The 12901-nt window shown below is 37.0% G+C and overlaps 1 protein-coding gene across 2 annotated transcripts in view; it reads left to right on the plus strand.

Annotated features, from left to right (window-relative positions):
• The first annotated feature begins 6103 nt into the window (after positions 1-6103).
• The window catches only part of LOC133800772 (mitotic spindle checkpoint protein MAD1), a 36043-nt gene continuing 29245 nt past the window's right edge, over positions 6104-12901 (plus strand). The window contains exons 1-7 of one of the 2 annotated variants that reach the window (XM_062238840.1): positions 6104-6549; positions 6659-6758; positions 6984-7144; positions 7426-7623; positions 7726-7818; positions 8523-8639; positions 12458-12705. In XM_062238840.1, coding sequence (XP_062094824.1) covers positions 6334-6549; positions 6659-6758; positions 6984-7144; positions 7426-7623; positions 7726-7818; positions 8523-8639; positions 12458-12705 — 1133 coding nt within the window. In that variant the 5' untranslated portion in view covers positions 6104-6333. The remainder of the gene's footprint in view (positions 6550-6658; positions 6759-6983; positions 7145-7425; positions 7624-7725; positions 7819-8522; positions 8640-12457; positions 12706-12901) is intronic. The other variant, XM_062238830.1, reaches the window with a different exon arrangement.

Genomic DNA, 12901 nt, shown 5'->3' on the forward strand with positions numbered 1-12901 from the left:
AACCTAACTAGCCTAAGGTCAGCGACAACCCTATCAAAGTCCCTAAAGGGGTACGGGTTACCTTGGCCGGAGGGGCCGACTGCTGCCCTCGATGAAGCTCGCTCTACATCAGGGGACGGCACCAGGGGCACCTCGTCTTCTTCTTCCTCTTCGCCTTCGCCGGCTTCAGCACCGCCTTGGGGATAGGCACTAGCTCACGGACAACAGGGAGGTTAGCCCGAGTTCTTCTCAAGGCCAGATTCTGGCCTTCGATAATTAGCTTACACGCCATCATCGTGTCATCAGACACGAGCTGGCGGTAATCCTTCTCGCTAGGCGGGAGCCTCGAGAGAGTATTGTATTAACCCTTGAGGGTCACAGACTTGGCCGTCCTTGCAAAAATGGGTGCACGAAGATACTACTCAGTTAATATACACGCGAAAAGACTCTAGATATGAAAAGAATAATTTCACGAGCTAAGAAAGGAAAGAAGACTTACGAGGACGGTTGAAGTAGCGATGTTCGCAATTGTGAAACCCATTCGACATAAAGAGTTGATCTTTATAGTCATTGAGATGGCTGGACAGCTCGATGACTGCAGGCGAGTTTGGGAATCAGGTCAAATAGTAAAACCCGTCACCTTGCCCTCGTTGATTCGGGCTGGCCTTGAGGCAGAAAAAATAGAGAATGTCCGCGGGGGTGGGGACCTCCCACTCATGCTTCAAGAAAAGGTACCTCAACCCCGCCAGCAGCCGATATGAGTTTGGGGGGAGCTGAAACAGTGCCAACTTCACGTAGTTGAGGAAGTTGGCAAAGTATTGATCGAGGGGAAGGAAGGCCCCTGCCTTTAGGTGCTTATCACTCCAGGCCGCAAAGTTGTCCTGGAGTGGTGCGCAGCTTCGTTCCCCATCAAACGAAGGTTGAGCAATTAGGACGCCAGTCCCGACCTCGATGTTGTGGGACAGCATTATCTTGTTGACCCTTCCTTGGGTCGTGATTTTGGAGGCAATTCTCTCTGCCTCAAAGAATGCGTTAGGTCCGACCACGACCTCCTCCTCCACCACGGGGCTGAGCTGGGGGATAAGGGATTTGGAGGTGACCTCTTTTCCCTTGTTTGCTCGTTGAGACGATGAGCCGGCTGCACCCTTCTTGGGAACATTCTTCTTGGGGGCCATCAGATCGCCTGGAGAATAAGAACGATGGAACACTTAGTAGGCGACCTAGAATTGTTATAAAAGCAAGAAAGCACAAAGGAAGGTTGAGGTTTCTAAAGCACGTGCTGAGGTAATCTCAGCCCGCGGTGTGATGCCACTACCCTCCTTGGGGAGCGGTTTAGAGCAAAACCACCCAAGAAGCGTAACCACTAAGCAACCTAGTTTCGAACCCTAAAAACTTTTCATCTTCTATATCTTGAATGGGTATTTCCTAAAATTTGCCGTAAATTGCCCAGGTTTACCCAGAAATTACCTAGTTTTATGGATACCACAATTCTAGAGGTATTTGTAAGACCTACTCGGTAAAAACTAAGCCGAAGCCTGTGTGCCAAAAACACTTGAGGTATAATCTAATATGGACTACGGAGAAGTGCGGATAGGCATGGTATATATTTATAAAAAAAACCAGAAACCAGTAAAAGAAGAGTTTCTTAAAAACCAAAAGACTTACAATATGTTCTTCAGTTTAGTGAAGTAGACTTTGCAGGGGAGAGTTCCTGGAAGACTCTTGAGCGATTGGGTTTCTAAGGTATTTTGCAACAGATGGTTTTCAGATTCTTCTGAGAAAGAAGAAGGGTTGGAAACACAAAAGAGAGAAAATGTGGAAAGATTTCGAATGAAAGGTGGTGAATCCTGGAATTTTCCAACCTTATTGTAGAGTCCAAGAACTTTACTTAGCTAAGATAGATAATAATATGATAGTATTTATATCATTATCTTTGTAACTGTGGATTTTTGGTTCAGACCGGGAATTATTTGGACACTCATAGTAGTACTTATAGATTTTCTAAGTTTAATCTATAGTTTAAGAATATTAAGTTAACCTAAGGTTTGAATAATGTGACTGATATTAAGGATTATATTTATTATACTATAAGGTTTAGATATCAACCAATAGGATTTTAAGCACATGTTATGAATGGTGATTAAGGATTAAGTATTTTTGAGGATTAAATTTAATAATGAGTAAAGTTTGAATGTTATAGGGTCAGTCAGCAGCTTTGAATACATTGAGGGCTTAGTCAAGGCTGTTTACTCCATTCAAACTTAGCTAAAAATGTGTAATTTCGTGTTTAATTATTCAGCGTGTGCCGATATATCGCAGCTATAGGGGGCGATATATCGCAGCACGTAGATACGGAAAACACGAAACGATGCACGGTCGCCTCGGGCATACTGGCCCAGGCGATATATCGCCTACAGGGGGCGATATATCGCCTCCTCCAGCATAAATTCAAACTCTTTTGAATTCATTTCCTTTCAGCCATTCAAACTCCTTCAACAGTCCAGCATCTTTTGAACGAGTCTTCAGCCTCTGCTGAACGATTATTCAAATGATTTTCACCTAAAAAGCCATTATTTTTATTCAAGTAAAATCAAGATACTTTCATTCCCAAACTCTATAAATAGGACCTAGTACCCAGCCATTATTCACCTTTTACTCTAAGTTCAGAAGCTGCTAGTGCTAAGTGAGTGTGAGAGTGTAAACACCTGGTTTGGGAAATCATAAGCTTAAACATCATAAGCTTATCAAACACTTTGGGAAGTGAGATTCTATAGTATTTCGGTTGTGGTGTAGATCTATCTTACAAGTCTTTGAGGTAACCAAAACTCTAGTTCATTTTTGTATTATGTTATTTTCTTCCTCATAGTCTTCTACTCAATCTCTAACCTTAATCTTCATTTTGGTTAGGGGATCTAAGTTCTTGAAGCACATAAGTTTGGTAAGTGTGACTTTCAATGGTTTAGTCTTTCCATCCCTTTCATTTCATCTCCTTTCTTCTTTAGACTCACTCTTTCTTATGGTTTTAGGAGTGTTCCAAAAAATCCCAACTCAGTCCACATATCCCGGTAACTTTGGTAAGGAAAATAGGCTAGAATCTATATGTTTATGTTTATATGTGTTATGTTATGATATGTTATGAATATGTTATGAATGTGTATGTTTGTAGGCTTGGGCTTATGCCCTTTTTGACTAACAAGACCCCAAAAAGATTGTGGGCATATGCCTATTTAGCTGGTAGGACCCCACTAATCTCATGGGCATAAGCTTGTTTAGTCTAAGGGACCCCAAGTAATAATGGCCATTATAATAAGTGTATTATGTGTTATGATATGTCTTTATGTTTCTTATGAAATTATGTTTATGACTATGTGTTAGATTTTCCTTGCTGGGCAGTAGGCTCATTCCTTTCTGTTTATGTGCAGGAAATAAGCTTTAGAGGCGGAAAGATTCGTGACGCTTAGAGGATGTGTATCGATGGTGAATGGAGTCAAGGGGCCGAGCGTTATTCGATTCGAGGATGTAGTCTTGTTTATGTTTTTTTATGGTTTCAAATGTATTTTTCGCACTTTCTATGTAACTCTTTTTACTTTAAGTTATTTTTGTTTTAAAGACAATGGGTACCCATATCCTACTTATTTTTATGAAAGTAACCTTTGTTTCTACAAGTTTATAATAAATTATGGTATTTTCGCAAATGTATGTTTTAGTAAGAATTTGTATGTATAGTTCGATAATGGTCCAAATAGACTAGATTAGTGGGTCATTACACTTATTTATACGTAAAAGGCCTAAAGCGATGTGGACCGTCCGATCAAACTAGTGCAAGATCTGAGGATAGTGTTTCGAAAGACAAAACGATGGCAAAAAGTTGGCCAGACCATTAATGCAATCCTCGAAACCCGAACAGACGCCAATCGCGGCGTTCCACGTGTCCAGTACTCAAGTAATGGGCAAAACCTAGATAATCGCGACAGAAGTTTTAAAGTCCCCGCCGTGTAAGTCATAAAATGACGTCGTAGAACACGAGATGGGACTTGGGGGGCAAATGTACATCCTAAAATTCAGCACAAGCCTTTTTGACAGCTCGGGTACAGTGGGCTAGCCAAGGACTGTAATGGATGAGTCACAAGTTCATATTTCCTCTGCAAGGGCAGCACGATTCCCTAGGTAAATAGCACGAGCTGATGAATACAAAGCGATAGGCATGATCTGGAAACACTTATGAAGCAAAGCATCTGAGACACGAGCTACTACTACGCTCAACTCAGGTACGCTAAAGATCTGCCATGTCCATGGATCTTTATAAACCTGGATATGTTATATAAACGTGCGTGATCAGACATCACATGTCCATTTATCCCTGAATTCCCGGACACGTAATATAATCGTGCATGATCAGACATCACATGTCCGATTATGCCAGATGACCCATGATCAGTTTTACCTAATGATTAGACCATACCTTAATATAAATTGGAATATTCATCAATAGTACGAGACATGTCACATGAGGGATTTGCATTCACGTGATGACCCCAACGCCTACCCAGGGATTGTTTTTCTTTCTATAAATACCAAGACCTTGGATAGGGGAGGGGGTTGATTGTTTTTCTGTAATGCAAATACTTTGTCAAAATATAGAGAGATATACAGTAATAATACAGACTCGTGGACTAGGCGTATTTTAACCTCCGAACCCGTCAAAAGGAACGAGTGTTCTCGATATTTCGTTTCTAGTATTTTTAAGTATCATTTTCTTATTATGGTTTATCATTAAGCACCAATCCATCCCAGCTATATTTTTATAATTCACTGTTGACGAAAAACCGTGTCAACATCATCTATATGAAAAATTTAATAGGCAGCCCAAATATATGTCATTTTGTATAATTTTGACTATAATACCCCTTTCACTAAACTTCTCACTCTCTCTCACATTAATGTACACCCATAATTAATTTTTGTGTTCTACATAAAAAATTTAAGGCTTTAAATATGCTAAACGTGTAGATCTCGAAAAAAATACTAAGATTAAAAAAAAAAAAAAACAGATATTTAAGCAAAAAGTTATGGCTCACCAAAATTTTCGTCAAATTTCAGCGCAGAGCTTTGATATAGCATCGATGTACCATCGATTTTGCATTATTTTGGCCAAAAATCAAGTTTTCATGATTGCATCACAAGAGCATAAAAAAAGCATCGAAACAACATCGATTTTGCATCGAAAAAGCATCGTTTTGGCAATTTTTTTTCTTCAAGATTGCATAATTTTTCTATCGAATTTGCGTTGATTTTCCATCGAGTTTGTACAGTTTTGGCCAAAAAATCAATTTTTGTGGATGCATCGCAATTGCATCGAATAAGCATCGAAATAACATCGTTTTCATTATTTTTTTTTGTAAAAAAACGATGTTATTTTGATGCAATTGCGATGCATCCATAAAAATTGATTTTTGGCCAAAACTATGCAAATTTGATGGAAAATCGATGAAATCTTGAAAACTTGGTTTTTGTTGTTGTTGCCAAAATGATGATTTTTCAATGCAAAATCGATGTTGTTTCGATGCTTTTGCGATGCAATCATGAAAACTTGATTTTTGGCCAAAATGATGCAAAACCGGTGGTACATCAATGCTCTGCGCTGAAATTTGACGAAAATTATGGTGAGCCATAACTTTTAGCTTAAATGTCAGTTTTAGTTGATTTTTCGAGATCTACATGTTTAGCATTATAAAGCCTTAAATTTTTGATGTAGAACACAAAAATTAATCATGGGTACACATTAATGGGAGAAGTGTTTATGAAAAAGGTATTTTTGTCCAAAATATAGTTGGGGGCACATTAATGGGAGGAGTATTTAAGTTGACATATTAAAAAATTTCCTATGTTATAATGCAAAAACCTAAAATTTTCCTTTGATAATTGTAGACTATTAAGCATAAATAGTGAAATTCTCTTCACATGTGTATCAACTTAAATTTATAAATTGTCCTCACATGCTAAATTACCAAAATACCCATCAATTGTAAATGGGTTATTACATTGTGTACAAGAGAACTGACATTTCTTTATTAAAATGATATTTATCATCATTGACCACCCTTTGTTTTTTTTTTTTACAAACCTTGCCTTTTTTTTTTTTTGATAAAGTGGATTTTGTAGAGGTGTGGAACCAACATCAAATTATCGTTTAAATGTCCGAAACGGCGCAGTATTGCAAACTTTTGTTTCGTGTTAGTGTGATGTGTGTTGCTACTTTGGTTCGGACACAACGTTGAGAAATCAAAAACTTGAAAAACTGGCGGCCTCGCTTTTGAATTAAACAGAGAAAGAGAGCTCTGTTTGCCGTAGAAGATGATAGTAAGGACTCCCCAACCGAAGAGGCCGCGGGCTCCGGAAACCGTAGCTCCGAACAGCCTTTCGCCGGCGGCATCCGGCTCCGACCTTCCTCTCGTCATCTATGAGGACCCTCCATCCTCGTCTCAGAAGACCCACGACCACGACCACGACCACGACCACGACCATGACTCCTCCCACCCAATGCTCTGCACCTATCAGTGTCGCCAATTGGTTAGGGACATTTCTTTTTCTCCATTGATTCTTTCATTCGTTCCTTCTAATTCATCCATTATAACTTGCTTTGGTCTGCATTTATTACCTGCTTAATAACCTGATTTAGGTCAAATCGGATTTCCTTGTTGCCTTAAGCTCTGCGGAGAAGGAAGCTTGCGATTATAAATCCAAATTTGAGGCATTAAATGAGAAGTTCTGCAACCTTGGTTCGTTTGTTTCCTAACAAACTTAATATTGCTAGCTAGAATTGCGTTGTAATTCTTGTGATAGTGATTTTGTATATAGATAATGTTGTTTTCTTATTAGTGTTACAATGTATGTATTGCTTCATATTATCGTATACTTCTGATATTCTTTTATGCATCTCCATTTTTCTGAATCTTTTTGTTTTGGTAGTATGTGGATATCCTAATTTGCAGTAAATGTTGCAGTAGCAGAGAAGAATAAGTATGTGGATCAATTCCTATATGCAGAGCAAGAACTTGCTGCTGCAAAAGGACGTGAACAAGCGCTGCAAGAACAGCTTTTGAAGGAGATCAATGATTCTCAGGAACGTCATAAACAGCAGCTACAGTCGTGCAATGAACATGTGGTAATTAATTCCTTTGAGTGCCTAAGGAATTTTAATATGGGTAACAGCAATATCTGTGATGATCATGTTTTTTGCTGGAATTTGTTTTAGATTTAGTATAAGTTACTCAAAAATTATAATGGCTATACATTTTTCTGAAAATATGTTTTGACTCTCTTTCCAGACACTGGAGTATTTGATTTCTCCTGTTCATTCAAGTTTATTGCCGCTTTCTAATGTACTTGTATAATTTTTTTTCTTTTTTTTTTTTTGTCTTTTTTGCACATTATTTAAAATTTTAGGTAAAGTTCCAAACTGAAATGAACCTTCGCATGAAAGCGGAGTCTAAAGCAGCTTTGGCAGAGGAGGAAGTAGGTATTTTGAAGGGAAAACTTAGTCATCTTTCTGAAAGTACAGAGAGAGAGAAACAACGTCTTGGCAGTGAACTTGAACAGCTGAAAAGAGAGTCAAAGCTTTCAATTTCTAGAATATATGCTGATGTGAGTTGTTGGTACTCGTCAATTTAGTTTGAGATTTCTAATTGTCTGTACAAGAACTTCTTTCTGTTTTTTTTTGGTAACTGGTACTTCTTTTATTTGTAGCTTGAAAGGATGGAGTTTAAAGCTAATAATGCCAAGGAAGAATCAGCGCTACTGAAAGAGCAGCTAGAAGATTCACAGAACCAACTTAAAGAGGTCATTTTTTTATAGGAAACCAATTGTTAAGGACTCAAAAAATTTACAGAAAAATAGGTGGATAAATATTCTGCTAAAGAAAAACATAATAAAATAACCCAAAAGAACAAACAAAACTGTACCAAGATTGAGGTAAATTTTCATCAGAGAGAAATCAAGGAAAGAGGGAAATCCTTAAATTCCTTTTCCATAGAAGCCCTAAGAAAAGCTAAACATTTAACTTGTTCCCTCATAGAAATCACATTCAATGTCTTCTGAAGATCCAACTACTTCTTTCCAGAAAAATACTCTACACAGTAGTTATCACCACCCAATTCTTTTGGTATCTTTCATGATTGCTTTTCCATTTCGCTGTCAGCTTTTAGTTTGTATTTACATCTTACATCTGTTATGCAGACCAGTTTTTGATTTTTGAATCTTTGAATGCTTAATCTAACAACTTAGAAATCTTTTGAGTACACTATAATTTCACATACATTATATATATGATACACAAGGCCATGTGTAGATTTGTATTGTGATACTGTATTCTAGTAGCTTTTACTTTCTACTTTTTCAGAATGGCAGCACAATGATATGATAAACCAAAATCTTCTATTTGGTGTGATTCCATTCCATTACATATCATTATAAGGACAAATATAACTAAAATAAAATAACTGACAGGTCATTAACTAATAAAGTTATCTCACTACCTTTTCCAGTGTTTGTTATTGAAGTGTGAACTAGAGAAGAAATTATCAACTTTCACATTTCAAGAAGCTACCACTTCAGAGGATCATATGTTGGTTAAGCATCTACAAGATGAGCTTAGGAACTATGTAAGTTTGCTGCTTATGTATACCCCTTTGTAGTTGGCCTTTTGTGCTTTCAGTTTATAATGAATGGTTACTATTATGAAGTCACCTAGCATCCACAAATTATACTTATAGCTATATTTTTCTTTATTGGTCACCTAACTAACCGTTTTCAATCATTTTATAAAATATAACACTAAGTTGATATTTTTGGTTCCAAATCATTGAGGTTCACACTATTTTATGCATATTTCTTAATTTTCTTTGCATTGATAATATGTACCAAATTATATAAAAATGGGATAGAATAGAATAGAATAGAATAAGAGAGGAAATTTGAAAGTACTGATTGAAAAGCATGAAATTTGAAACCTTGGTTCTCTTCTCTCTCTTTTTATTCATAGAGACTAAAACTGTAAATACAAGCAAATAATAGAAGAAAGAGTGGAGGAAGTGTATTTATATAGCTAGCACACTTGGTGCACATAATTAACCATAAATAAGGAGGTCCCAAGTTTGATTTGGAGACCACCTTATCCCTTCCCCTCCTCACCACTAAGCTAGCCTCAATTACATTGAATGTAGTGTATTATTAGATTGCAAAAGTAATTGCAATAGTCAAAACTGATTTTGAGAAGGCATATGACTGTGGGGAGTGGAATTTTCTAGATTTGGTGCTTAATAAAAAAGGATATAAGTTGAAGTGGAGGAGTTGGATGAAGTGATGCTTTTTTTCTTTTGGTATCCTATTCTATATTCATTAATGGAAAGCCTAGAGAGCTAAGACAAGGATATCCCTTATCTCCTTTCCTGTTTGCTATTGTGGTGGATGTTCTTGGGCGAATGGTAGAAAAGCTAACAATTTCTCTTTTTAAGGGATTTTCAATGGAAAAAGATAAGATTACAATGAGCCATCTTTGATTTGAGACGATATGGCGGTTTTTTGAATGATGATAGCTCTATCCAAATTTTGCTTGATATTTTTTAGGTCTTTTACGCTATATCTGGGCTGAAAATAAATATACACAAAAGCTAGTTGTTAGGGCTGAATTTAATAATAGCTTAGTGGAAGCTAATGCTTTAACCGTTGGGTGTGAACTAGGACAATGAACTAAGTATTTGGGGCCGCCCTTGGGGTGGAAATCCTACCAAGTTATTGTTTGGTGATCTAGTGTTGACCAAATACACCCGCCGACTAGGTGGGTGAAAATGTGCCTTTCTATGTAAAGGGAGAAGGTTGACAGTTATTCAATCAGTTCTCCTTTTATTTTGAACAAGAAACAGGACATTGTATTAAATCAAAGGAATAGAATACAAAGAAATCAAAGGAAACATGCTTTCTTAAAATCAGAGAGCATGAACTTGAGAGCAACCATTATGCAGCCACAGTGCCAATTTGAACTTGACCAGATCCCACAGCCTATCTATGTCTTTCTCTTTTCGTTAAAAATATGACTGTTCCTTTCTGACTACAAAACCCAAAAAGCTGCAGCTACAATGGATTGCCACAACTTTTGCTTGTGTTGGTTCTCCTTTATATAAAACAACCAAATATGAGTGCAACATGCTGGAGCACACCAAGACAACCTAAATTCTTTGAGAACCCTAAACCAGAGATTCAAAGAAAATAAGCAATGTAGAAAAAGATAATCTAAATCCTTTAGTCATCTCTTCATTACTAATATACTACCTTCCACTTTTTAGGGTGCCTAAAACTTTAATAAACCTATTAGAAAAGTTGATGTGAGACTTCATTTAGAAAGGAGGTGATCTATCAGGATCTGAGCACTTGGTGGTTTGAGATTTGGTGTGTAAACCCAGGTTTCAAGGAGGATTCTGCGTTGGCAAGATGGAGATGAGAAATAATGCGCTCCTTATGAAATGGCTGTGGTGGTTCCCTTTAGAAAATCGTTCTCTTTGGCATAAAGTTATAAAAAGTACATATGAAAATGTTGATAACTTTTCGGATACTAGAAAGGAAGAAAGGTTGTCATCTAAAGGCCCATAGAAAAGAATTGCAACATTGATGATCAAAGAACCCATAGAAAAATTGAAAAGAAATACAAGGAAATATGAAAGGTGATAACCCAAGTTCTTTGAGGGACCTAGAGACCTCCCAAGAGCTCGAATCTCACTACACTTCACTCACACATTTCATGCCCTCCTTCATGTTGTACTTCGACAAATGTCTTCTCTTTTGAAGGAAAGGGATCTCAGGCCACCACACAATCACGAACTTCATCAAGATTTCGATTTAGCTCGGCAAGAAAATCATACTCTCGATCACTTTGGATCTTGCAATGTTGTTTGACAATACACTCAGCACATCAAGAGTCACCATCAGTAAATAAGTCGAGTTCTTGCCATAAATCTTGGAGATCAAAAAAGTCCGAGTCATTGAATTTAAACCTTGCTTTAATGCCTTTTGCTTTGACCGGGTTCAAATATTTGAGAGCCAAGATCTGAATGCACAAGACCAAAGTTTAAAAATGCATTATTGAGGTAGTGACAAAAGGCCTTGGTCTGACAGATTGGCTTACGCCTCACCTTAGGGAGGCACTGACTCAAATGGTGCCTCACGGTATTGTGGGAAGCATAAGCCTCCCTCATTTCACTCATTTTTAATTTTTGGGCCAAGTAAATGGGCCCATTAAAACCCAGAGTCATTTTTAAAAATAATGACATCCCAACTCAGAAATTCGTTAGTGTTTAACTTAGGATTTTTATCTCACCCTGTAGCTGTGCTGCTAAGAAAAAAGGCTGTATTTTTATATATAAGTTAAATACTGGACAATTTTACATTTTATGCCATATTTGAATATGAAATTACTAATTTTAATCTTAATTTCTAGTATGGTTTATGTTATGATGTGTATGTTTGAATTATTATTGCTTTGTACTTTTAGGAATTTTAGAAGTACTTTTGTTAATTGAATGTTTGAGGCTTACACCTCATCGTACCAAGATAAAACGCCTTGGTACTTAAAATCGCTTTTTTAAACGTTGGATAAGCCATGCGGGAACAATATTCAGCCATCCAAGTGCTTATGTGGACTGGCTGAGGATGGAGCTGCAAGCTCAACTGGGAAGGTTGCAGATCAAAAAACACAAATCTACAAAAAAGACATCCCTACCAAGTCTTGTCTCCAGGGTGGTGTCTATGTTGCAGATCAAATGGAGAATTAATAACTCATTTATTCGTGGAATGTTCTCTAGTACTAAGCTAATCTACTCAAGGAATTTATCTTAAACTGGTGTATGCCTTGACATATTATACCCCACTGTTGTCGTGTAAGTTAAAGGGAGATTGGCGTAGTTCAACCTTGTGGTCAGCAGCCATCCTGGCCATTTTTTGGGCTGTATGGTTGAAAAGAAACAGCAGAGTATTTGATGACAAAGAAGAACAGAAGAAAGGTTATAGGAAAAGATAAAATTCTGGGTGGAAACTTGGGTTTTTAAAGCTAAAGGCTCTGGGGGTCTATCTTTTCTCGATCTTAGCAGGAATTGGGCAACTCTTCTGTAAAAAGATAGGCTCACTTTTTTTTTTTTTTATTATTTTACTATGTTGTGTGTTTTTGTTTCAAGCTATAGTTAGCTTCCTGGGTGGCAACTTGGGTTTATAAAGCTAAAGGTATTGAGGGACGCTTTATCTTAGATCAAAGGAGAGAGTGGACCAATTTCTTGTAATGTTGCTGTTTTCTTTTCCTGTTTTTTGCCTGTATTTCAGGTTTATGTTCTCAATTCTATAAGTTTAATATGGTCCTCCTATTACTTTGTCTTTTATCTCATTGATTAATACAAATTTTTGTTTCTATTAATTTTTATTTTTTATTCATCATTAGGAGGCTGAGGTGAGAGAAGCAAAAAAGTTGAAATCATCTCATGAAAACATTGGGCTGTTAAAAGAAAAGCTTTTGGAAGAAAGAGCTCGCAGGGAGAGAGCAGAGTCCGAGTTAATAAAATCACAAGAGATGCAGCTAAGCATCAACAAGTTAGAGGACGAATTGTCATCTTGGAAGTTATTGATTAAAGACATACCTGGAGTGTCATGTTCTGAGGACATATGTATCAAGTTTTCAGCCTTTCAGAAGTAAGCATATAACTTTATATCAGGAGCTTCTCTTTTTATATTTATTTTAACTTAATTTTTATTTTATTAATATGAAAAGTCTTAGCTCTCTCTGTTCTTGGTAGCCTGTGACTGAAACTAAACGCTTTAAATTACATCTGCAATGCAAAGTTTTTCTGTTTTCTTTATGATGGAATTTTTTCTTTGCATATTGGTG

Source organism: Humulus lupulus, chromosome 1, assembly GCF_963169125.1.
Source record: "Humulus lupulus chromosome 1, drHumLupu1.1, whole genome shotgun sequence".
Lineage (NCBI taxonomy): Eukaryota > Viridiplantae > Streptophyta > Magnoliopsida > Rosales > Cannabaceae > Humulus > Humulus lupulus.